Below are 27,318 nucleotides of genomic sequence, written 5' to 3' on the forward strand. Positions count from 1 at the left end.
GTCCAAGGTCACACAACCTATGGGTCTATCGGTCAGGACTCAGGCTTGGAGAACCTTAGGGGCAGTGGGTGTATGAGAGGAGCTGGTCCTGGGGTCAAAGGACCCCCTCTCACACCGTGGGAAAGCGCCCTCTTTCACAAGCCATAGTTTCTGCATCTGTGAAAGGATTATTGTTAGGAACTGTTGTCCTGAAAGCTTTAGACACAGGAGGACATGATTGCCATGGTCAAGACTTGAGGCCAAAATGGTTCTTAGAAATCATTTTGTTAGAATACAAGCCCCTCTTATTTTGCAGAGACAGAAACTGAGGCCCCTGACCTGCCCCTTTACTCCACCCACAGCAAGCTCAGGCCCTGATCTCTTTATCATCACCCATAAGTGTCCAGAGTACATAACTCTGAAATTCCCCTTTCTGACCATAAGTCAGCTTCTGTCACTACTCGGCACCTTGTTTTTTGGGGGGTTTTTTTAGGCAATTGGGGTTAAGTGACTTGCCCAGGGTCACCCAGCTAGTAAGTGTCAAGTGTTTGGTCTGAGGCCGAATTTGAACTCGGGCCCTCGTGACTTCAGGGCTGGTGCTCTATCCACTGCACCACCTAGCTGCCCCTTGGCACCTTGTTCTTCACCTGTCATGAACCTCCTCCTCCCATCACCACCTGTGACCCTGTCTCTCCCTCTGCCCTCAAGCCACCACACCAACTCTGGTTTCCCTTTTCTGCCCTCCCAATATTGTTCCTCTGTCTGTCCTCTCCCTGTGAACCATTTGCCTTGTCTGTGGCCACACTGACCCTGGGTCCCCCTCCCCATCCACCTTTCCCACGCCTGTTCTCCTGCTGTAGAAAGGTGCTCCAAGCCAGCTGGGTCCACCATCAGTGGATGCCACCCAACCTCAATCAGGCCTTCACAGGTGCCAAGCAATCCTTTTGTTCTCTCCTAATTAGCTTTCCATCCCACTCCCCACCCTGGCTGTCTCATAGCCCCTTCCCACAAGTGTCCCCCACCATCCATCCTCTCCCTTCTCGATGAGCAGAAGACCTAAGTGAGAAAACAGGCTGTCCGTGAGGAACTCCCTTTTCTCCCCTATTTCTGCACTTTAAACTTCCTTGACATCATTCTCCCTGCTCATCCTTCCCTCCTTTGCCCACTTCTGATGAAGAGGTGATCTTTGTTGCTAAGGACTACCTTCATACTTGATTCTATTCTCTCCTATATGCCCCAGCAGCCCACCTCCTCAAATCCGTCTCCCCGAAAGCTTCAATTTGTCCCTATTTACTGGTTCCTTCCCTGCTGCCTACAAACACAGCCACGTTTAACAAACAAAAACAAAACCTTTTCCCAAGGTAGAATCTATATAGATGAATTCCCTGAAAAAACCTGTCTCCATTTTCTCTTCCCGTTTCCTTCGTCATTCCGTTGCAATCTGGCTTCCAATTTCACCACTTCAATGGGCCTTCTCTCTCTGAAGTTACCAGATCTCTTAATTGCTCCTTTGAATGAATATTGATCACCCTCTCCGATCCCTGGGTCTTTATAACTGCTGTCTCCTGGGTCTTCTCCTCCCTAGTCCATCTTCCTGTCCCAATTGTGGGGGTGCCTTGAAGGATCTGTCCTGCACCTTTGTTGGACATCCTTTGGGGCTCAGTTATCATCTCTATCCAGCTGACCTCCAGGTGGATCTAGCCTGCCCTGACCTCTCTACTGAGCTAGCCTATCACTGACTGCCTCTTGGACATCTCAAACTGGATATCTACTAGGCATCTCCTACACAAAGACTTCCAACATGTGGTCCCCTCCTCAGCTCTCATTTCCGTTTTCCTCATTTGGGGGGGGCACCATCATCCTCCCAGTCACCAAAGTTCCCAGCCCTCGGTATCATACTGGGTTCTGCACTGTCCCTTGCTCCCCAGAGCCAGACAATCACCAAGTCTCAGCGAGCCTCCTCCCTCAATGATTCTCCCATCTATCCTTTTCTCTCTACTCACATGGCCACTCTTGCAGTTTGCTCTCTTTTTAACCTCTTGTCTAGACTCATAACAACTCCCAGCTTCTGGCCTATCTCTTCCCCAATCTATGCTCCATGAAGATTTCAAAACACCTAAACCCTGACTGTGTCTCTCCCCTGCTCAAGCAATCTCCATGGCTCCCTTTTACTCCTAGGGTTAACTCCATCTGGCATCTCAAGCCCTTTATGATGTGGCTTTTGCCCAGCTTTCCAGTCATATATAATCTAATTTCTCTTTGCTCACTCTACATTCAATTCAGTGCAACAACAGAGGGGCCAGACATCAAAAGGACACATTGCCACACCAGCCTGCTTGCTAGTCCCCAAGCATTCCAAATCTTTGCATGGTCTATCCGACCCCTCCCCGCTCACCTCTGCCCCTCAGAATCCCAGGCTTCCCTCTGCTCTGCCTCAAGGTGTCCTCCAACCCTCCCCCCTCCTCAAATTCTCCTGTGGATCTGTTCACATGCCTCATCCCCTCCCCCTGCCTCCTCCCTGAGGACAGGCACTGGTTTTTTGGTTGTGTCTTAGCATCTGGCAGAATTCCTTGTATACAGAAAGGGTTTAATAAATGCTTCTTAGATTGGAATGGATTAGAAAGAAACTGGTCAGGTGAGCCAGGGCACTTGCCTTCCAGCCTGTGGAGCTTTCTACCCTTCCCTGTGAGGACAGTTCTGTCTGATCTTTAAAACACTTCCTATTTGTCACGGTTTGGTGTCAAGAACACTTTATGTGAAGCCGAAAGATCCTGGCTTGGTTGCTGAGACTTGTGTGGCCTGGTGCAAGTCCCCTCCCCTTCCCTGGTCTCAGTTTCCCCATCTGTAACATCGTGGGGTTGTAAGGCCCTTATGTCCTCCCCATGGCCCTAAGAGGGAGGAGTTGTTATCAACCCATCTTACAGGAGGGAAAACTGAGGTCCAGAAGGCAGAAGAGGCTTGAATGAAATCACACAGCAAGTTCAGGAGGAGATTGGGCAGGCCTAGAACCTGGGGCCCATGACTCAGCCCATCTCTTTCCACTGTTCTGGGAAACCCTGGATTTGGTCAGGAAGGCACAACTAATTCTTTGTCCTCTCCTCTCTCTCTCTCTCTCTCTCTCTGTGCCTCTCTTTCTCTCTCTGTCTCTCTCTTTCACTCTCTCCTCTCTTCTCTCTCTGTCTCTCTGTCTCTCTCTGTCTCTTGAGCAGGTAAAGCCTTCCTAGAGAGATCAGGTAAGGGATAGCTGAGCCCTAATGCACAGGGAAAAAACTCAGATGCTGTGAGGCCTTAACATGTACTAGAGGGAGTAAAGGTGAAAGGACAGTGTGGGAAGGAATTCTAGGTGTCCAGAATGGCCTGGGAAAAGGCTTGAAGGTGAGAAAGAGCCTAGCATAGAAAAAATTGGTAATAGCTGATTTTAGATTTACAAGATGCATGAGGTGGGCATGTGATTCCCAGACCCTAAATGAAGGTGGTCTGGGCTCAAGCCTTGGTTCTGCTCTTATCTTCCTGCAGGACCTGAAGCAAATCCAGATGTGGGGGAGGGCTCCACTCAGTATGCCCTGACACGGGAGTCAAAGAGCCTGGGTTTGAATCTTTGCTGCTTCCACTGTGTGGCCTTGGGCATGTCCCTTACTTCCTCTGGACCTTAATTAAAAGAGTTGGACCAGAGTTGATCTCTGGGATCCTTTCTGACAATGAGCCTCTCATCACTAGTCTAAGATTCCCGGGTGCTGGTCTCATGGGAGAGAAGGGTCATGTAAGGACTTGGGGGAAAGACGTCAGGCTAGGCTGTGGGAGTTCTGAGTAGCAGGCTAAAGAGTCCGGACTGGATCCCATAGGCCATGGGGAGCCAGGAGGGGCCATGATGAATGCCCCCTTCTGCCTCATTTGTCCTCCCAGGAGCAGACAACACAATCCTTACAGTCCCTTTGCCTCCTGACCACAGCCCCCGCCTCCCTTCCCTGAGCTTGCTTTGTGGGGAGGGGGTGCCTCGCCATTTGCTCTCAGAGCCTCTGTCCTTGCAGGTACGAGCACCTGGTGAACTTGCTGACTAAGATCCTGAATGAGCGGCCCGAAGACCCCCTGGCCATCTTGGAGTCCATGAACCGGACCGTGCAGCAGGACTGGTTCCACAAGAAGCTAGATACCCTGAGGGACGACCCCGAGATGCAGCCCACCTACGAGATGGCCGAGAAGCAAAAGATCTTGTTCCTGCGTGGGGCAGGAGAGGGCGAGCAGGAGATGGAAGAGGAAATGGTAAGCTGGCTGCCCCATCCCTAGTCCCTGCTGAGACCCAGCTGTACAGAGGGTTGGCGTCCCCCAGGGACAGAGCAAGGGGGGCATGAAGGCCGCATTTGGGGATATGGCAGCTGAGACCTTACACACACGGCATGTGCATGCACACACATACATGCATTACTCATGTATACACATGCATGTATGATAAAAATACATGACACATATACACAATGCATTATGCATCACACAATAATGCACACACACAAATGCTATATACATGTGCACACACATACGTGGTACACACAAACACTGTGTATGCACATACATCGCCAGTACACTGCACCACATATATGCATTATGCAATATATGCATGCGTTTACATGCACACAAATGCACAATGCACATATACACATACACAGAGTTTTAAGGCTCAGAGACCATCTAGTCCAACCCTTTCATGTTACACATGTGGAAACTGAGGCCCAGGAATGTTCTGTGATTTGTCCAGGGTCATACAAGTAGTATGACCATCCATCCTCCAAATACCTTAAGTGAGATAATATTTAACTCAGCGCCTGGCACACAGTAGGTGTTATATAAATGCTCCTACCCTTCCTTTCCCTTCCCTTCCCTGTGCTGAATATTGGAATTCCACCAATTCACCTTGTGCAAATCAGTGTCCCTTCTCTGACCCCCATCTCCTCAGCTGTAGAATGAAGGGGGTGACCTAGAGAAGATCAGGGCCTTCATTGTCACTGTTTGAAAGGCTTCCCATCCTTGACATTCTAAGGTTCCTTCCAGTCTTGATATTTCATTTTAAATTCTAAAAGCAAGGCGAGACCATGAGGACAGAATAGAAAAGACTTTTTTTCTTTCTGAACTACTTTATTTTTTAAGATGATATTTTATTTTTCCTCCCAATTACATGTCAAAACAATTTTTAACATTCATTTTTTAAAATTTTGAGTTCCAGGTTTTCTCCCTCCTCCCCTCTCCCTGAGATGTTTTGGGTTTTTTTTTTTTTTTTTGAGGCAATTGGGGTTGAGTGACTTGCCCAGAGTCACACAGCTGGTAAATGTTATGTGTCTGAGGCCAGATTTGAACTCAGGTCCTCCTGCCTCCAGGGCCGGTGCTCTATCAATTGTGCCACCTAGCTGCCCTTTCCTCCTTGAGATGATAAGCAATTAGAGATAGGTTATACATGTGCGGTCATGCAAAACATATTTCCATATTAGTCATGTTGCAAAAGAAGACACAAACAAAATTTAAAAAAAAAGTGAAAAAAGTATGCTTTGATCTGCATTCAGACTCCACCAGTTCTTTCTCTGGTGGTGGACAGCATTTTTCATCATCAGTCCTTTGGAACTGTGTTGTACCATTGTATTGCTGAGAATAGCTAAGGCATTCACTGTTGATCATCTATAATATTTCTGTTACTGTGTACAGTGTTCTGGTTCTGCTCACTTCACTCTGTATCAGTTCATGTAAGTCCTTCTGGGTTTTTCTGAGGTCCACCTGTTCATCATTTCTTATAGCACAATAATATTCCATTACATTCATATACCACAACTTGTTCAGCCATTCCCCAATTGATGGGCATCCCCTCAATTTCTAATTCTTTGCCACTACAAAAGGAGCTGCTGTAAATATTTTTGTACAAAAAGGTCCTCCCCTCCCCTTCTTTTTAAAAAAATCTCTGGGATATAGACCTAGAAATGCTATTGCTGGGTCAAAGGGTATGCACAGTTTTACAGGCGTTTGGGCATAGTTCCAAATTGTTCTCCAGAATGGTTAGTTCAGTTCACAACTCCACCAACAGTACGTTAGTGTCCCAGTTTTCCCATATCTTCTGCAATAGTTATCATTTTCCTGTTTTGTCGTGATAGGCAATCTGATAGATGTGATGTGGTATCTCGGAGTCGTTTTGATTTGCATTTCTCTAATCAATAGTGATTTAAAGCATTTTTTTCATATGACTGTAGTGTCCCAATTTTCCCACATCCCCTCTGACATTTATCATTTTCCCTTTCTGTCATATTAGCCAATCTGATAGATGTGAAATAGTACTTCAGAGCTGTTTTACTTTGCATTTCTCTAATCAACAGTGATTTAGAGCATTTTTAAAATTTTATTATAGATAGCTTTGATTTCTTTGTCTGAAGATAAAGTTCATATCCTTTGACCATCTATCAACTGGGGAATGACTTGTATTCACATAAATTTGACACAGTTCTCAATATATATTTGAGAAATGAGGCCTTTATCAGAGACATCCACTATAAAGATTATTTCCCAGCTTTCTGCTTTTCTCCTAATCTTGGTTGCATTGGCTTTATTTGTGTAAAACTTTTAAAACTTAATATAACCCAAATTATCCATTTTACATCTAATAATGTTCTCTATCTCTTGTTTGGTCACAAAATTCTTCCCTTCTCCTTAGATCTGACAGGTATATTATTTCATACTTTCATAATTTATTTATGGTATCACCCTTTATGTCTAAATCACATACCCATATTGACCTTATCTTGGTATATGGTGTGAGATGTTGGGCTATGCCTAGTTTTTGCTGTACTGTTTTCCAGTTTTCCCAACAGGTTTTTGTCAAATAGTGACTTCTTGTCCCAAAAGCTTAGTAATCTAAGATTACTAAAGTCATTTACTACTGTGTCTTGTGTACCTCATCTGTTCCACTGACCTACCACTCTATTTCTTAGTCAGTGCTAGATTGTTTTGATACTTACTACTTTATAACATAATTTGAGATCTGGTACAGCTAGACCACCTTCCTTCACATTCTTTTTTCATTAATTCCCTTGATATTCTTGACCTTTTGTTCTAATAGATGAATTTTGTTATTATTTCTTCTAGCTCTATAAAATAATTTTTTGGTAGTTTGATTGGTATGGCACTGAATAAGTAAATTAATTTAGGTAAGAGTTGTTGTTTTTATCTTATTGGCTTGGCCTATCCATGAGCAATTGATATTTTTCCATTTGTTTAGATCTGACTTTATCTGTGTGAAAAGTGTTTTGTAATTATGTCCACATACTTCCTAGGTTTGTCTTGGCAGGTAGACTCCCAAGAATTTTATATTGTCTACAGTTATTTTAAATGGAATTTATCTTCCTGTCTTTTGCTGCTGGACTTTGTTGGTAGCACAGAGAAATGCTGGTAATTTGTGTGGGTTTATTTTATATCCTGCAGCTTTGCTAAAGTTAATTATTTCAACCCTTTTTTTGTTGTGGTGGTGGATTCTCTAGGGTTCTCTAAGTGTATACCATCATATCATCTGCAAAGAGTGATAGTTTTGTTTCTTTGTTGCCTATTCTAATTCCTTCCATTTCTTTTTCTCCTCATTGCTCTATAGCTAACATTTCTAGTACAATAGTGAATAATAATGGTGACCATAGGCATCCTTGCTTCACCCCTGATCTTACTGGGAAAGCTTCTAGCTTATCCCCATTACAGATCATGCTTGCTGATAGGTTTAGATGGACACTACGTATCATTTTAAGGAAAGCTCCATTTATTCCTATGCTTTCTAATGTTTTCAATAGGAATGGGTGCTGTATTTTGTTAAAAAGCTTTTTCTGTATCTATTGAGATAATCATATGATTTCTAGTTTTTGTTTTGGTATTGGCTATGGTCAATCATGCTGATAGTTTTCCTAATATTGAACTAGCCCTGAATTTCTGGTATAAATCTCATCTGGTCATAGTGTGTGATTCTTGTGATATATTGCTGTAATCTCCTTGCTTAGCATTTCATTTTAAAATTTTGCATTCAGTGGATAGAGCACCGGCCCTGAAGTCAGGAGGACCTGAATTCAAATCCCGTCTCTGACCAAACACTTGATAATTACTAGCTGTGTGACCCTGGGCAAGTCACTTAACCCCAATTACCTAAAAAAAAAAAATCACTTTCATTAGGGAAGCTGATCTATAATTTCCTTTCTCTGTTTTGGCTTTTCCTGGTTTAGGTATTAGCACCATATTTGTTTCATAAAAGGAATTTGGTAGGACTCCTTCTTTGTCTATCTTTCTAAATAGTTTACATGGTATTGGAATTAATTGTGTTCTTTAAATGTTTGGTAGAATTCACCTGTGAATCCATCTGGCCCTGGGGATTTTTTCTCAGGGAATTCATTGATGGGCTTGTACAATTTCTTTGTCTAAGATAGGGTTCTTTAAGTACTCTATTTCCTTTTCTGTTAATCTGAGCAATTTATATTTTTATAAATATTCATCCATTTCACTTAGGTTGTCAAATTTATTGGCATATAATAGGGCAACATAGCTCCTAATAATTGGTTTAGTTTCTTCTTCATTGGTGGTGAATTCATCCTTTTCATTTTTGATGTTGGTGATTTGGTTTTCTTTCTTTAAAAAAAAAAATCAGATTAACCAGTGGTTTATCTGTTTTATTGATTTTTTTCATAAAAACAGCTCTTGGTTTTATTTATTAGTTCAATGGTTTTCTTACTTTCAATTTTATTCATCTCTCCTTTGATTTTCAGGATTTTCAATTTGGTGTTTAATTGGAAAATACCATATGCCAAGCCCTCCAGTCCTTTAATGTAGAAGTTGCTAAATCCTGTGTAACCCTGACTGTGTCTCTATAATATTTGAATTATTTCTTTCTGGCTGCTTGTAGTATTTTCTCCTTGACCTGAGAGTTCTGGGATTTGCCTATGATATTGCTGGGAGTTTTCATTTTGAGATCTTTTTAGGAGGTGATTGGTGGATTCTTTCCATTTCTATTTTACCCTTTGCTTCTAGAACACCAGGGAAGTTTTCCTTGATAATTTCTTGAAAGATGAGGTCTAGGCTCTTTTTTTTTTTTTAATCATGGCTTTCAAATAGTCCAGTAATTCTTGAATCACCTCTTTTGTATCAGTTTTCCAGGTCAGCTGTTTTTTTCAATGAGATAGTTCACATTTTCTTTTTTTTTCTTCTTTTGATTTATGTCTTATTACATCTTGATGTCTCATGTCTCATTAACTTTCATGTTCCCAGTTCTAATTTTTAAGGAATTATTTTCTTCAGTGAGCCTTTTTCTGTTTATTTGGCCAGCTCTATTTTTTAAGGAGTTGTTTTCTTTAGTGAATTTTTGTACATATTTTCCCATTTTTGTGCTTCCTTTACCAAGCTATTGACTCTTTTTTCATGATTCTCTTGCAGTACTCTCATTTCTTCTGCCAATTTTTCTTCTCCCTCACTTATTCAATTTTAAAAATCCTTTCTGAACATTTCCAAGAGTTCTTTTTGGGCCTGAGACTAATTCAAAAATTTTTTTGAGGCTTCATTTTTACATTGCTGTCCTTTTCTGAGTTTGTGTTTTGACCTTCCCTGTCGCCTAGTAACTTTCTATGGCCAGGCTCATTTGGGGGGGGGTTATTTTTGCCATTTTTTCCAGCCTATTTTGTGACTTTTAAAGTTGGGCTCAATCCTGGGTTGGTGAGGGCACTGTCCCAAGCTTCTTGCACTAGGGGCATGGGCCTGGCCACTGGCCTGCTGCACAGAGCCATGGGCCCTCGATGCTGACCTGCACCAGGGCTCAGGGCCTGTCTGCTGGCATGCTGAGGTGTGGTCTGCTCCTGGCTTACACAGATGCCACCTGCACTGGACTGCACTCCCCTTTTACCTGAGTGAGCCATACCTTTGTTGCTGACTTTCTAAGTTGTCTTGGGCTGGAAAATTGTCTCACCTCATCTTTTTATTGGTTCTGTCACTCCAGAATTTATTTTGAGCATTATTTTATAGTTGCTTGGAAGTAAATTTGGGAGAGTTCCAGTGAGCTCCTGCCTTTCTCTGCCAGCTGGAAAAGACTTTTTGGTAAAGGTAGGAATTGAGGGAACCGTAGAATTTAGATAGGCTTAGGGGAAAGGGGATGACATTCCAGGTAGGGTGTACTGCTAGAGCAAAGGTGTCTGGTGCCCTTGGCCAGAGAGTATAGAGAATCTTTCTGGAGTCAGGGGAGCATACTGGGGACTGTCAGATGAATGTGGAGGGCTTTGAATACTTGCTTTGACTTGCTGTGGGAGGAGAGATGGAAGAAATGATGGTTTCTAAACAGGGAAGGATCTAGGTAAGAGCTGGACTGTGGGGAGACTCTGATAAGATAAACTGAATAAAGATAAATGTAAAGTGCCACCTGGGTTCAAAAATTAACTACACAAGTTAATTTCTGCCCCTTCCACATTAGACTGTGAGCCCGTTGAGGGCAGGGACTACACTTTGGTTTTCATTGTATCCCCAGCATTTAGCACAGTGCCTCTCACATAGTAGGTGCTTAACAGTGCTCATTGAAAACAAATTCAGGTAGAAAATATTGTGAAGATACTCAGAGGGTTTTAATTAGCTGTGAGCTCAACACAAGCAAGCAGTCTAACAAAGTACCCATGCATTCTAACATGATCTAAATTCTAACAATCACGGAACTATGACGAATGAATGAATGAATGAATGAATGAATGAATGAATGAATGAAAAAAACCATTTATTAAGTGCTTACTCTGTATCAAGTGCTATGCTAAGACTGGAGCGACAAACAGAAAAGCAAGACAGTCCTGTCCTTAGGGAGTTCTAATCTAAATTGAGGAGACAACACATATAATAGGGTTGAGTTCAAAGGGAGACTGGAAAGGTATATATATGGAGTTGAAGGATTCGGTGGCAGGGCAGCTGGTAAGGCCTAGAGGTCAATGAGATGCATCCGCAGGTCAGAAGGTCTGAAGGGTTTATCAGCAGGACAGATGGTAAGGAAGGCCTGGAGGTCCTCCATCTTACCTGAAGGATTTTAGTTGGTAACTCCCAGCTAATCCAGGCAGAGCGAGCCACTGTGTCTGATTGTCTGATCTTCAGAAGGGGTGGGGGACCCACTGGAGATACCAGCCCACCATCACTGTCTGGAGAGTTCCCAGGAGAGGGATTGCGTTCCCTCCAGCAGGGTCAACGTCCATCCAGGAGCGGATTGTCGGGAAGATTAGGGAGGATGTTCACAACAAAAGTGCACCGGCCACATTAGCCTTGGTCAGACCCTGTCTAGAGGATGGCATTGAGTTCTGGGCACCAAATTTTAGGAAGGATATCGAGCAGGTAGAGCAGGTCCAGAGAATGGTGACAAGGACGGGTGAGGAAGGACTTGAAGCTGCCAATTGAGCTATGAATGTTTAGTCAGAAAAAAAAAAGACTTAGGATAACATGAGGGCTGAGGTTCTATCATGTAGAAAAGGGATTTGAGCTGCTCAGCCTTCCTGGGCAGAACTAGGAGCTTTTTGTTCAGTCATTCACTTGTGTCTGATTCTTCACGACCTGCGAGGCCCATAGCAGGCCAATACTGCAAAGATACCGGAGTGGTTTGCCATTTCCTTCTCCAGTGAATTAAGGCAAACAGAGGTTAAGTGACTTGCCCAGGGTCACACAGCTAGTAAGTATCTGAGGCTGGATTTGAACTTAGGTCTTCCTGACTCCAGGGCCAGCGCCCTATCCACTGAGCTACCTCCAGAACTAGGAGCACTTGGTCAAAATTTCAGAGAAGCCAGTTTCATCTTCATGTAAGGACAGATTGCCTAACTGTATAGAGATAGGCAGAAAAAGAGAGAGAAACTGCCTTATGGGGTCTACAAGGTTTCTGCTCCCTGGAAGAATTCAGTCCAAGGTTTCAGTCTGTAGAAGAGTGCTTCTCAGAATGTGGTCCGATGACCCTTAGGGGTCCCCAAGATCCAATAGGTCAAAATCATTTTCGTATTAATACTAAGATATTTTAATTTCTAGTACAGTAAATATGGATAGATATTACCCACAGAGACAAAAGCTCTTTGAGGGAGATCCTTAATAATTTTAAAGAGTGTAAAGGGGTCCAGAGACTAAAAAGTTTGACAACTGCTGCTGCTGTAGAGGAAATTTTTTAAAAGTTGGTTTAATTATGGACTTTTACACATACACACACACATGCACACACGTGCACATGCACGAGCATTTCTACATGCCAGCAGCACACCAAAGGAGGCTTGTGGATGACACGGTGAACTTCCATTTCATACTGCGGGCTTTAAAAGAGGATGTAATAGGCCAAGATGGTGGAGTAAAAGCAGTGACTCGCTTGAGCTCTCCCCCAAACCTCTCCAAACACCTGTAAAAAATGACTCTAAACAAATTCTAGAGCAGCAGAACCCACAAAAAGAGGGAGTGAAACAAATTTCCAGCCCAAGACAACCTGGATGGTTGACAGAAAAGGTCTGTTCTACTGGGAGAGGAGTGAAGTTCAGCATGGGCCGCGCAGGCAAAGATGGAGCAGGCCTCAGGTTCTATCTGAATCACAGGCAGCTGTGGTGGCTTCCAGACTTCTCAACCCACAAATGCCAAAACAACTTAGAAGGTCAGTGGGAAAGGTCTGTCGGACCTGGGTGAGAGAGGAGCACAGTCCAGCCCCAGCCCTGGCCCAGCCCCAGGGTGGCAGAGATGGTGGCTGCTTCTGGAGCTCTTGGCTCACAGACAGTGGGGGGATTGAGCAGTTGATCAGAAGGGGACTGCAGTGATCCCTTTGCTGGTGCTGAGCCAAGATTCTCTTGCTTTGCCCGTGCTTGGATCTGGGTCACAGTTCTGGGGGGTGGTCCTAAGGCAGGAACAAGCACTGGCATGGTGGAGCTTGTGGTGGCAGTGGAGAGGAAAGCCTCCTCACCGTTCCAAGACAGAAAAGAGTGCTAGACTAGACTAGAGCACAGGCCAGGAAAGGAGTAAGCAGCTCGCCCCTTAGTAAACACTACCTTGGAAGAACTGAAAATGTACAAGTCCCTAGAAGTATCTCTGAAAACAGCTGCACAAAACCTCTGTAGCTTGGGACAGTATACCTTCCTCACTGGAAGCAGACCCCTACCTTAACAAAGAGTTAAAAAGTCAAGTAATTGGCTGGGAACATGGGCAAACAGAGAAAAAAAACTCAGACTACAGAATCGTTCTTTGGTGACAAAGAAGATCAAAACAGACAACCAGAAGCAGACAACAAAGCCAAAGCTCCTACATCCAAAGCCTCCAAGAAAAATATGAATTCATCTCAGGCCATGAAAGAGCTCAAAAAGAATTTTGAAAAGCAAATAAGAGAAGTAGAGGAAAAACTGGGGAGAGAAATGAGAGGGATGCAAGAAAATCATAAAAAACAAGTCAACAGCTTGCTAAAGGACACCAAAAAATACTGAAGAAAATAACATCTTAAAAAATAGACTACCCCAAATAACAAAAGAGGTCCAAAAAGCCAATGAGGAGAATGCCTTAAAAAAGCAGAATTGGCCAAATGGAAAAGGAAGTCCAAAAGCTCACTAAAGAAAATAATTCCTTAAAAATTAGAGTGGAGCAGATGGAAGCTAATGACTCTATGAGAAATCAAGAAATTATTAAAACAAAACCAAAAGAATGAAAAAATAGAAGACAATGTGAAATATCTCATTGGAAAAACAACTGACCTGGAAAACAGATCCAGGAGAGATAATTTGAAAATTATTGGACTACCTGAATACAGTGACCAAAAAAAGAGCCTAGACATCAACTTTCAAATAATTATCAAGGAAAACTGCCCTGATATTTCAGAACCAGAGGATAAAGTAGAAATTGAAAGAATCCATCAATCACTTCCTGAAAGAGATCCCAAAAGAAAAACTCCTAGGAATATTACAGCTAAATTCCGGAGTTCCCAGGTCAAGGAGAAAATATTGCAAGCAGCCAGAAAGAAACAATTCAAGTATTGTGGAAACACAATCAGGATAGTACAAGATTTAGCTGCTTCTACATTCAGGGATCAAAGGGCTTGGATTATGATATTCCAGAGGTCAAAGGATCTAGGATTAAAACCAAGAATCACTATCTAACAAATCTGAGTATAATCCTTTAGGGGAAAAATAGATATTCAATGAAATAGAGGACTTTCAAGCATACTTGATGAAAAGACCAGAGCTGAATAGAAAATTTGACTTTCAAATACAAGACTCAAGAGAAGCTTGAAAAGGTAAACAGGAAAGAAAAATCATAAGGGACTTATTAAAGTTGAACTGTTTACATTCCTATATGGAAAAATGATATTTGTAACTCATGAGACCTTTCTCAGTATTAGGGTAGTTGGAGGAAATATATATATACACAGAGGGCACAGGGTGAGTTGAATATGAAGAGCTGATATCTAAAAAATAAAATTAAGGGGTGAGAGAGGATCGTACTGGGAGAAGGAGAAAGGGAGAGGTAGAATGGGGTAAATTATCTCATATAAAAGAGGAAAGAAAAAGTTTTTATAGTGGAAGGGAAGAGGGGGGGGAGGTGAGAGGGAATGAGTGAATCTTACTCTCATTGAATTTGGCTTAAGGAGGAAATAACATACACACTCAATTGGATATGGAAATCTATCTTACTCTATAGGAAAATAGTGGAGAAGGGGATAAGAGATGGGGGATAATGGAAGGGAGGGCAGATTGGAGGAGGGGGTAATCAGAAGCAAACACTTTTGAGGGGAGACAGGGTCAAAGGAGAGAACAGAATAAATAAAGGGAGGGGCAGGATAGGATGGAGGGAAAGTTAGTCTTTCACAATATGACTATTATGGAAGTGTTTTACATGATTACACATGTATAACCTGTATCTAATTGCTTGCCTTCTCAATGAAGGTGGGTGGGGGAGGGAGGAAGGGAAAGAATTTGGAACTCAAGGTTTTAAAAACGAACGTTAAAAATTGTTTTTACATGCAACTGGAAAATAAGATATACAGGCAATGGAGTATAGAAATCTATACTGTCCCACAGGAAAATAGAAGGGGAAGGGGATAAAAGAAAGGTGAGGGTGATAGAAGGGAGGGCAGATTGGGGGAAGGGGTATTCAGAATGCATGCTATCTTGGCATGGGGGAGGAAAGAGATGGGGAGAAAATTTGGAACTCAAAATCTTGTGGAAGTGAATGTTAAAAGCTCAAAATGAATGAATTAATTAATTAATAAAAATACATTGAAAAAAAGAAAACTTAAAGTGCTATATAAAAAAAATAAAAATGAAAAAGATATAATAAATTCCTCACCTTACTTTGAAAACTGCCCAGCTTTTCTTTGCTTCCTTCTGAATATCCTTTTGGTTTCTTCTGTGCTTTGAAAAAAAAAATGTTTCAGAGGCATTTTTTTTTAATCTTTAGCATCAGTAAAACTGAGAGAAATAAAAGAAAATCAATCCTTGTAACAAATAAGCATAGTCTAGCAGAAAGAAATCCACCAGGCGGCTGTGGACTAACATTCGAGTGTCTTTGAGCCCTTGGAGGCCATGCTGGGACAGTAGGTGGCCTCCCCACTCCTCCCAGGTCCTTTAGAGGCAGGGCAGCTCAGGGCCTGCTTCAGAGCTCATCGGCGGGCCCACCCACGTTCTTTTATTTTACTTGTTGTCTTTGGAGAAATTGTTCTAGTTTTGTGTCCTGCCTGTCCTTCAGTTCCTACTTCCCAATATAGCCTGAAGTCATCTCTTTTGTTATTTCTTTGTTATTTCTGACTCAGTAAAGTTATGTCACTTTCATTCACAACAACCTTCCCATTGTCTAAGGTGCCTTAAGCTTTGAAATTCTTGCTTCACCCCACCCACCCCACCTCCCTTCCTTCACCATCAAGGACTTTGCTTTATTAGTGACTATTATCTCTCTGGTAGAATCCTTCTGTAGAAGGGATTCTCCTTCAGATAGGAGTCTGGCTCGCTGACATCTGAGCTACTTTCCAACTCAGAGAGGTTGTGAATATGGGATTCAGGCTGGGATAATCTCTACTCCATATTCTAAGGGCCTCCCAAGCTCTGACCTTCCAGGTTCTAAGGGCCCTCTCACCTCTGACGTTTCTTGTTCTACGGGCCTTCCCAGTTCTGACATTCCCTATTCTAATAGCCCTCCTGTTGAGGTCTGAGAGGTTCAGAGATCCCTCAAAAACGGGAGTACAGGACAGGGTTGTCTGGAATGAATTCACAGACTCAAGCATTAAGTCAAGGTGGCAAAGATTTATTGTTATGCTGTATTGTGGATAAGGATTCTCAAGGAACCTGCCATGGTGGGCAGAGCTCTTTAGGAAACTTGCAATCTAACAGGAATGATGTCAAGGCTTACATAGGAAAAGCAGTGGGTTATGCAGCAAATATGCTAATTAAGTGATAACATACAACCTTGGTCACAGGCATCATTTCCTACTGGAAGGGGGGGGTCTTCCTAAGGGGTGTGTTTTTAGTCAGTTATGTCTAAACTGGATAGTTTCAGGAATTGACGTCTATAGCTTCATCTCTGGATCATATATGGTAACTGGGAATCAGTACATGATAGTTTTGTCGATACAAGACAAAACAAGGGAAATTCTACAGAGGTCTGCTTGTTCTTGTAAAGGGAGAGATAGCTTGCCTCACTGGGCCCACTCATGAGTTATTGCCAGAGAAAGGGTCCTTGGGCTGGAGGGAAACTGCTAGGGCTAGTGTTTCTGAGGCCAGAGAGAAACTCAGGTCCAAGCACAGGCACCCAAGCAACCCATCACTCCCAGCTCTGACGTTCCATGTTCTAAGGTTTCTCTCCGGCTCCCACATCTTATAGTCCCTTCTACGATGAAGGTTCTATGTCCTGAAGCCCTTATAGCCCGTCTGATTCCTCACTGTGTGTGTGTGCTACCCCAGTCTTCTACTTCTCTGCAGGAGTCTGGTTTGGATAAAGTCTACAAGTGCCTTCCAATGAATCCACAAGCATTTATTAAGTGCCTACTCTGTGTGCCAAGCACTGGGGAGCTAGAGGGTTATAGGGCGTCAGTCAAGGCAGGAGCAAACCTGTACACCCTTTCCAGTGTGGGAGAGCAGAGCTGAAGCTGGAGTATCAAGACCCGGACTTGACCCTAGCCAGCTAGCTGGGGGTCCTTGGTCCATCCATCCATCTTTTCCTCTGTAAACCGGTGGCAAGGGGGCAGGACTGGGCCAGCCCGTCTCTCGGACGCTCCCCCTTCTCCCCTTGGGTCTCTCGGGCACTCCCCCTTTTCCCCTTGGGCCAGCCGGTCTCTCGGGTGCTCTCCCTTTCACTCTTGGGCTAGCCGGTCCCTCGGGCGCTCCCACATCCCCCTCGGACGTGCTGTGCCTGGGAGCAGAGCTCTGAGTCGTCCCCCCCTTCCCTTCCCCTCTCACAGACAGAGATCCCCGTGCCCAACATCATCGAGTCGGCCTTTTACTTCGAGCAGGCGGGCGTGGGGCTGAACTCAGACGAAACCTTCCGCATCTTCCTGTCCCTCAAGCAGCTGGTGGAGCAGCAGCCCGTGCAGAAGTGCCGCTTCTGGGGCAAGATCCTGGGCCTGCAGCGCAACTACCTGGTGGCCGAGGTGGAATTCCGCGAAGGCGAGGAAGAGGAGGAAGAGGAGGAGGCCGAGGAGCTGGTGGAAGGGGCGGGCGAGGGGATGGAGGGTCGCGGCGAGGAGGAGGGCGAGGAGGACGAGGAGAAGGATGTGGACGAGCCGCCCAAGCCCACGTGGAAGCCGCCGCCCGTGATCCCCCGCGAGGACAGCCGCACGGGGGCCAACAAGTACCTGTACTTCGTGTGCAACGAGCCCGGACGCCCCTGGACCAAGCTGCCCCACGTCACGCCCGCGCAGATCGTCAACGCGCGCAAGATCAAGAAATTCTTCACGGGCCACCTGGACACGCCCATCGTCAGCTACCCGCCCTTCCCGGGCACCGAGGCCAGCTACCTGCGGGCGCAGATCGCGCGCATCTCCGCGGGCACCCAGATCAGCCCGCTCGGCTTCTACCAGTTCGGGGAGGAGGAGGGCGACGAGGAGGAGGAGGGCGGTGCCGGGCGCGACAGCTACGAGGAGAACCCGGACTTCGAGGGCATCCCCGTGGCCGAGCTCGTGGACTCGCTGGCCAACTGGGTGCACCACACCCAGCACATCCTGCCCCAGGTAGGACGGGGACCGGCGGGGAGCGGGGAAGGAGAGCCAAGGATGCGCGCGGGGCGCGGAGGGGGGCGGGGGGCAGTGGACCTGCCCCTTCGGCGACTCCCCCGAGTCGGACGACCGAGGGAAAGCCGCTTTGCCACTTTTAAGGAGCCTCGGAAATATAGCCCTTATTAGTGCTAGCTATTGCTGCCCGAGATCACACAGGGAGTAATAGTTGGTAGTGGTGGTAGTAGTAACAGTAGCAGTCGCAGAAAGCAGTAGCAATAACAGTAGCAGCAGTAGTAGCAGTAGTGGTATTTCCTCGAGGCTTTAAGGTTAGCAAAGTGCTTTACATACATCTCCTTTGCTTTTCACAATAATTCCAGGAGGTAGGTGCTAATATTATCCCCATTTTACGAGCAGGGAAACTGAGGCTGAGAGTGGTTAAGTGACTTGCCCAGGCTCATACAGATAGCATGAAGAAGGATTAGATCTCAGCTCATCCTGACTCCAGGCCGGTACTTACTCTGCTAAGTAGCAAAAGTAGTATTTGAACTCAGAATCTCAGGCTCACAACCCAGGCGCGTCTTCATGGTACCAGGGAGAACTCTGAGCTCATTTTTCAGTAGATGGGATCAGGGGCTCACAGATTTAGAGGTAGAAGGGTGGCACAGGAAAGGAGGGGGTGGGGCAGGGGAGCTCTTGGGCCCACCAGTAACATGATCCCTGATTCTCTGGACCTTCCCAAAGATTCCCTGGGTGTGCAGAACCCCGGTACTCCCCGCCTCTGACCTCCTAGGAGACTGAGGGCTTTGGGGCCCTGACCCAGGTCTGGTTCTCCCTAGGGTCGCTGCACCTGGGTGAATCCCAACCAGAAGTCTGAGGAGGAAGAGGAGCTGGGGGAGGAAGGGGAGAAGGCAGATGAACTGGAGGAGGTGGAACAGGAAATTGGACCCCCACTCCTGACCCCACTATCTGAAGATGCAGGTACTGATTGAGGTTGCCTTCCCCAGCCTCCTAGCCTCCTTCCTTCTCCTTCCTTCCCATCTTCCTTTCCATCTCTTTATTCTTCACCCTGTGCTCCAGCCCAGGGGTTTTCTTCCTTCTCTGAGCTCCTGGAAACCTCTCATTCTGTCCCACTTCCTCCAGGAAGCCCTCCCTGCTTTCTCTATAACCATCTCTAGCCAGCATGGTCTCGGAACATGAGCATCTTCTCTGGGTAGGAAGGAGGGAAGAGTGGGGGAAGGGGGAGGATTCTTTCTCCCTAACCAAAGGTCAGGAGGTTCTTCCTGAGCCAAGAAGATGTTTTATTTTCTGGGTGTCTTAATTCAGTAAGCATCTATTCAGCCATTCTGTCCTTGTGTTTGTGACAGAGGTACAAAGATAGGAGTCTCTGCTCTCAAAAAACTCCAGTCTAATGGGAGAAGGATAAATGAATGTCACAAATAAGTGTCAGAAAGTACTTGCTGCCCTTCCCCTCCCCTGACCCCCTTTTACAAGGACGTATGGCACCTGGAGATGGGGCAGAGCTGGGCTGAGATAGCTGCTGAGAGCAATGATCTGCATGCACCACCAGGTGGTGCACTACCCTCTCTGTACAAGCTCACTCCCCATTCACCTGCAGATTCCACAGGGTATTAGTGATATAGTAACAGGTAACATTTCTATAACTCTTTAAGTTTTTCAGAATGTTTTCCAAATATTATCTCATTTTGTCCTCAGAACAAACCTGGGCAGGAGATACTATTATTGTCCCTACTTTACAGATGAGGAAACTGAGGCAAAGAGGTTAAGTGATTTGCCCAGTCACACAGCTAAGTAAGTGCCTGAGGCCAGATTTGAACTCAGGAAGATGAGTCTTCATGACTCTAGGCCCATCATTCTATATACTATATCACCCCCTAGCTGCCAAAGTGATATTTCTAAAGGTCAGGTCTTACAAAATCACTCCACCTGCAATATGTTCCAATGCCTCCAGGGTCACTAGGGTCAACTACACACCCTTCCATCCGGCATTTATAGCCTTCGGGCCTGCCCTTCCCAAACCCCACAATCCTGCCAAACCAGCTGCCTCCCGTCTCCTGTCTCACGCCTCAGCTCTGCCTCTCTGCCTCCCTAGCATCTCCTTGGAGAGTTTGAGCTGAGAGGTGATCTGTCCCCTTAGATGCTAGTGCCTGACTGCCCCTAAAGATCACCTTGTGTTTTCTTTGTATATATGTTGAGAATGTTCTGTGTATGTGAGACAGCCCTGGTGGAGTGGACAGAGAGGCCAGCTCTCAGAGCCAGGAAGAGCTGAGTTCAAGTCTCCCCTATGAAACATACACACACACACACACACACACACACACACACACACACACACAACACACACACATATACACATACATACATATAGAGAGAGAGACACACAGAGAGAGAGAGAGAGAGAGAGAGAGAGAGAGAGAGAGAGAGAGAGAGAGAGAGAGAGAGGGAGGAAGAGACAGAGAGAGACACAGAGACAGAGAGAGCAGAAATGAATTAGTGAAGGGAGTTTCCCCACCTGAGAGGTGTCAGCGAAATCACAGGTCCCATCCCTACCCCTGTTCCTAGGTTTTGTATATACTACTATGTTGTATCCTCCACCAGAATGTAAGCTGCCCAAGCACAGGGACTGGTTCAAGTCAACAGGTATTTATTAAGCCCCTACTATGTGCCAGGCACTGTGCTAAGCACAGGGGATACAATAAAAGGCAAAAAGACAGTCCCTGCCCTCAAGGGGCTCACAGTCTAATTGGGGGAGAGACCACATGCAAACCACTGTGTACAAACGATATAGACGGCATATAGACAGGATAAATTGGAGACGAGCAACGGAGAGAAGGCGTTGGCATCATGGAGGATCCGGACAGGCTTCGTGCAGAAGGTGAGATTTTAGCTGCGATCTGAAGGAAGGAGGAGAGAATTCTAGGCATGGGGACCAGCCAACGAAAATGAGCGAGCAGGACGTGGCAGTGTCTTATGGGAAGAACAGTGAGGAGGCTGGTGTCACTGGTAAAGTCCTTAATAAAAGATGGAAACTGATTGATAGCATGTATACACTGGAACTGCCACTTGGGGACTCCACCGGGCCCCTCTCTCCTCCTCCCCGTCTCACGTGATGAGGCGGCTTCACTCCTTACCAACGCTGACCCTCTGCTTGTCCAAGTGATCCCATTCCATCCCATCTCCTTAAGCACACTGCCCCCTTGGGCATCCCCGCTCTTTGACTTATTAATCTCTCCCTCTCTACCTGCTCATTTCCAAAGCCCACAAACATGCCCATGGCTCTCTCGTCCTGAAAGCAAACCTTCCCATAGTCCCTCCATCCCTCCTATGATCCTATGTATCTTCTGCCCTTTGTAACCAACCTCCTTGAAAAGGCCAATGCATATCTACCACAGGCACCTCCACTTTCTCTCCTCTCACTCGCATTACTAATGATCTCTTAGCTGCTGAACCCAGCGGCCTTTGCTCAGTCCTCATTCTCCTTGACCTCTCTGCAGCCCTGGACACTGTCCACCACACTTCTCCTTGATGCTTGCTTCTCTCTAGATTTTCAGGACACCCTCTCTTCTTTCTTGGTCTCTGTCTCTGTCTCTGTCTCTGTCTCTCTTTTCTCCTCCTCCCTCTCTGACCACTCCTTCTCTGCTTCTCTGTCTCTTTTCCTGGATCTTCCTCCAGATTAGGCCTTCTGACCCTAGGTGATGCCCAGGGCTCTGTCCTGGATCTTCTCTTCTTGCTCCAGACCACTTCCCTGGGTGATCTCATCAGCTACCATGGATGTAATTATCATCTGTGCTGATGGTGCTCAAACCTACCTTCCCTGCCCTGAACTCTCTGCTCATCTCCGATCTTGCATCTTCACCTGCCTTCTAGACATCTTGAACTGCATATCTTGTAGACGTCTTAAGCTCAGCATGTCCAAAATGAAACTTATTATCTTTCCCCCTAACCCTCCCCCTCTCTTCCTTCCCCTGTTATTATGGAGGACAACACCCTCCTCTAGTCCGTCAGACTGCCAACCCGGGGGTCATTCTGGATGCCTCACTGTCTCTTATCCCCCACATTGAGCCCAGTGGCCATGCCAGATCTGCAGCACCTCTCTCATACACACCCTTCTCTTCTCTGACACTCCCACCCCAACGCCCGCATCCCCACAGGCCCTGGTCACCTGGTGCCTGGCCTATTGCCATACCTGCTGGGGGCAGGGAAGGAGTGGACCTGCCATGATGTCTCCACATAAAGGTTTATCCTCCATTCAGCCACTAAAATGATTTTCCTAAAGCACCAGTCTGACCATGTCACTCCTACACACTCACACATACACTCTCTCTCTCTCTCTCTGTCTCTCTGTCTCTCTGTCTCTCTCTCTCTCTCTCTCTCTCTCTCTCTCACACACACACACACACACACACACACACACACACACACACACACTAAACCCCAGCAGCTACTTATTGCCTCCATGATGCTTTATTTGGCTTTCAAAGCCCCTCACAACCTGGCCCTCCCCACACCCTTCTCACACCTTAGTTCCCGACCCTTTGACCCAATGTCCCTGGCCTCCTGGCTGTCCCTCCATCTTTCTGCATTTAGATCCTGGCCATCCCCTTCCGTCTCCGCTTTCTTGGAGCACTTTGACAGAACCTGGGCCAGAATAGCCGATCTGCTTGTTGCTTCCTCCATCTTTTGAAAGAGGAAGTTATCAATAGGAGCGGAGTAGGGGAGGGGAAGGCGGTCTCATGCACTAGACACCTGCTTTGTGCTTGGAGCCCAAAGGACAAACCTCTACTCAGGGTACGATCTCTGCCGAGGCCACCAGGTGGCGGCCTGAGATCAAGCTGCTCCGCCTCTCTCCTGGGGCAGGTACGAGCAGGTAGGAGCACAGGTAGGAGCAGGTCAGAGAAGCTTCGTGTGTCTGTAAAGGGGGAACTGGCCTGGCTCCCACAGCTCGCCCCTTTGGGGGTGGGGAGACAGAGAGAGAGAGGCAGAGAGACAGAGAGACAGAGACAGAGATAGGCAGAGAGACAGAGAGACAGAGACAGGCAGAGAGAAATAGAGAGAGAGAGGCAGAAAGAGATAGACAGACAGAGAGAGACAAAGACAGACAGGTGGGGGGGCAGAGAGACAAAAAGACAAACAGAGACAGGCAGAGAGAGATAGACACAGGGAGAGAGAGGCAGAGAGGCAGACAGAGAGACAGACAAAGAAAGACAGGGAGAGAGCATTGTTAGTCACTTATTATGTGATAGACATCGTGTGAAGTACTGGGGATACAAAGACAAGCAAGATAGCCCCTGCCCTCAAGAAGCTTACATTCTTCTGGAGGATACAACACGTATACAGAAAATCAGGAGGAGAGATTGGGACCAGACTGTGATTTCCTTGGTGTAAGGAACTCTGGGGTGAGACAATTCCCTCTCTAAATACAGGTTGGAACCTCCTCTTCAAGAGACTAAGAGTTTCAGAGTTACCTAGGGCACTCCCAGGTTGAGTGACTTGGCCAGGGTCACACAGCAAAGACTTGAACCCAAGTCTTTCTGGCTGCTCGGCCAACTCTCTCCACTCTGCTATGCTGACTTTCTTAATCCAGAGAGTTCAATATATAAAGATATACTAAATCATTTCCAGGGGCCATTACTAGTAGGGGAGAGAGGCAGTACAAATGTCTACAAAGAGGTGGTGCACAAGTTGTATTTTGAGGAGTCTGGGGATTCCTGGAGGCAGAGGTGAGGAAGGATGGCATTCCAAGTATGAAGAACAGCTTGTATAAAAGTGTGGAGATGGGAGAGGAGTGTGTAGAGGGGACAGACAGCAAGGAGGCCCGGCTGGCCATAAGGTCAGGTACAGGAAGGAGAATCGGGGTGAAAGGAAAATGATGTGGGAGGGTGGTCTGGACCTAGACTGTGAAGGGCTACAAAAAAGCAAACATGAGGATCTATATTTTACCCAAGAGGCGGCAGGGAGCCAAGGAAGCCACTTGAGCAGGAGAATGGCGAGGTAAAACCTGGGATTTAAGAATGTCAATTTGCCCCCTGTGTGGAGGATTGCAGAGGGGAAAAACTGGAGGTAGAGAGATCAGGTAGGATTATTGAACCTACAGGAACGGATGAGATCACCTAGAAGGAATGTGAAGGGAAAAGAGGGCCCAGCATAGAGCACTGGGGTACATACCCTCCCCATAGTGGGGTGGGACATGAATGATGATATAGCAAAGGCCCCCAAGAAGAAGTGGTCAGACCAGTAAAAGAATCAGGAAAGGCTAATGCCATGAAAATCCAAGTCAGTCTAAAACATTTATTAAAGCACCTACTATGTGCCAGGCATGTTGCAGGGAGAAGTCATCATTAAGAAGAGCCGCAGATTTTGCAGTTCTCGTGGTTAACCTTGAAGAGAACAATTCCAATACAGAAATGAGGTCAGACGCCTGGTTGCAAGGGGTTGAGGAGGTAACAAGCAGAAACAGCTTTCTCTAGGAGCTTGGCGGTGAAAGGAAGGATGAAACACAGGGAGAGATCTGGAGGGCGTGTTAGCTCCACTTAAAGGGCATTTTTTTTCAGGTTGGGAGAGATCTGGACATGTTTGGAAGCTGGAGGAATGGACCGGGTGGATGAAGAGGCTAAGGGGCTTTCCCATCAGGAAGGGGGTGGGAGGGGCTGGGTTCAAGGTGCTAAGTAGAGGGGCTGGCATTTTCAAGAAGGCCACCTCTTCCTCAGAGACCAGAGCAAAGTGGGAAAGAATGAGGGAGAGGGGAGTAACGGAGAGATGACTTGAAGTGTCTAGAGGGTAGAAGAGGGAGCTCATGATGGGCAGCCTCATTTTTTTTTATCAGTGATATATGAATTGAGGTCCCAGAATCAAAACAAATAAAATATAGTAGCCCAGAGATGCAAGAAGGGCTGTTCTTGGGTCTGAAATTTTACTCCCCAGACCCTTTACTACAGTGAAAACAATTAGAAATGTCAACTTAACTTCTCTGTGCCTCAGTTTCCCAATCTTGTAAATGAGGGGGGTTGACCTTTATAGTCTTTGAACACTAAATCTAAGACTCTCTGGCTTTAAAACTCCCTAGCAACAATATCCTCATCACTCTTAGGTCAGCCTGAAATCTCAGTTTCCCCCCACTCATCCTTCTCTATCTAGTTTTTCACATATGTGCCCATAGACCATAGGGGAGAGGATCACCCCTCAAACATTTTGATCTCAGAGGGGAAGAATGTGGTTTCTGCCTTGGCTCACTACATGCACCCACATCTGGCTTCTCCTGTACTTGAGCTCCTCCCTGTCATGGCCAGCAGCTCAGAATCAGGGTTAGGGGTATGCTGGATACCCCGCAGGCTGGTCCCTGGAGGGCTTAGGGTGAAGCACCTTGTCAGCATCTCTGGCATGTGTCTCATGCATCATCTGGGAGCATCTACTGGTGTCTCTCTTTCTTTTTTTGTTTTCACTGTTACTGACTTTTAAAATATCACCTTCTGTTAGATCTCTCACCACCACCCTACCCAGAGAGCCATCCCTTGTAACAAAGAAGAAAAAATAAGGAGAGGGAAGGGGCCAATCAGGAAAACTAGTGCATTGACCAAGTCTGGCTTAAATACAGCATTCCATAGCTATAGTCTGTTAGGCTGGGAGATTCTATCTTAAACATCCCAGGCATAGTGTGACATCAGAATGACCTTAGGCAAGTGTTTCCTGTTGCTTGCCCTGGGCACTTCACCCATGCCCTTTCTGCTTTCTTTTGGCATCTGGAGATGACAGGAGAGTACGGAAGAAAGGGAAAACCTGGCCAAGTAGGGTGGGGGAGGGGAGGATGCCTATTCCTGCCCACCTCCCACCTCCCACCCCAGTGAAAGATTTTGCAATCCCAGCAAAATCCCTCGAGGTATACCTGAACACTTGTAAGTGTGCATCATAAACATGATGTAAACAACAGGATTCAAACCATTTGAGGTAATTATCCGAACATCACAGGTAATTATGCGATGGTATCACATACACAGCAGCCACACTCACTTTTCATGCAGTAAACAGTGCTATAAAAAACCTCTTGATAGAGCAACTTCAGTGCCAAGTTACTTGCAAAACCGAGTTTGTGCATAAGGCAATCACACATTGCTGCGTAAGACAATAAACCTAGGAGAGCAAAAAGAAAAAAACATGCACAGCTAACGATCACATGAAGCTGTAGCACATGCATTCCATTAGTGCACCGGCAAAACCAAAACACAACAACAAAACCATCAATGTAACCTCTGCCTACCCTTTGCCCTTATCTGTTCTAAGTTGTTCCTTAGCTCAGGGACCCAAGGTATGATAATTGGAGGACAAAGAGAGGAAAGGAGGGAAGGAAGGAGGGAGAGGGAGAAAGAGAGAGAGAGAGAGAGAGAGAAGAGAGAGAGAGACAGGAGAGACACAGAGACAGAGACAGAATGAGAGAGAAGGTAAGAAAGAGACAGATGACGATCACCATCATGGCGGTTGGCAGAGCATGGCTGCTGGTTGCCAAGCTCTTCCCCCTTCACTTGGTTTTGGGGATGTGCATGCTCACGGTGGGCAAGATGCCACAGGGAGGTAGAGGTGCCTCAGAGGGCATGTGCTCTAGAACAGGAAGTCATGTCTTTGGAGGAAGCGAAGGAAATCCAGATGCTGGCATCCACAGTTGAGCTTTACATTCTGTCCTTTCCCATCCACTTGAGAGTCTTCCTCTCTGCTCTGTGGGATACTGGGGAGCCAATGGTTGCTATAGTCAGAGTGAGGCTCTGGGCACAGAGTTTTTTGTGATTATCCTTAGGATTCTTGACCTTTTCCTCCAGAAGAATTTTGTTATTATTTTTTCTAACTCTATGAAATAATCTTTGGCAGTTTAACTGGCATGATTTAATTGGCATGAATAAGTAAATTAATTTTGGTAGTATTGACATTTTTATTACATTAGCTCAAACTACCCATGAGCAATTAATATTTCTCTAATTATGTAAGTCTCTCTTTAATAATAATAATAATGATAACATTTAGGTGATATGAAGCTAAGTGATGAAGTGGATAGAGTGCTAGACCTGAAGTCAGGAAGACCTGAGTTCATCCCCAGACATTTACTAGCCACGTGATTTTAAGCAAGTCACTTAGCCTCAGTTTCCTCAACTGTAAAATGGGATAATAATAGCAACCTACCTCCC

The 27,318-nt window shown here is 45.8% G+C and overlaps 1 protein-coding gene across 1 annotated transcript in view; it reads left to right on the top strand.

The window, feature by feature from the left end:
• Positions 1–27,318, top strand: part of RSPH6A (radial spoke head 6 homolog A) — a 46,832-nt gene that overhangs the window by 830 nt on the left and 18,684 nt on the right. Inside the window, exons 2-4 of the mRNA XM_020979774.1 lie at positions 4,008–4,239; positions 17,381–18,148; positions 18,970–19,111. Of these exons, the coding sequence (XP_020835433.1) occupies positions 4,008–4,239; positions 17,381–18,148; positions 18,970–19,111 (1,142 nt within the window). The remainder of the gene's footprint in view (positions 1–4,007; positions 4,240–17,380; positions 18,149–18,969; positions 19,112–27,318) is intronic.

Source organism: Phascolarctos cinereus, unplaced genomic scaffold (genome assembly GCF_003287225.1).
Source record: "Phascolarctos cinereus isolate Bilbo 61053 unplaced genomic scaffold, phaCin_HiC Scaffold_726;HRSCAF=1367, whole genome shotgun sequence".
Lineage (NCBI taxonomy): Eukaryota > Metazoa > Chordata > Mammalia > Diprotodontia > Phascolarctidae > Phascolarctos > Phascolarctos cinereus.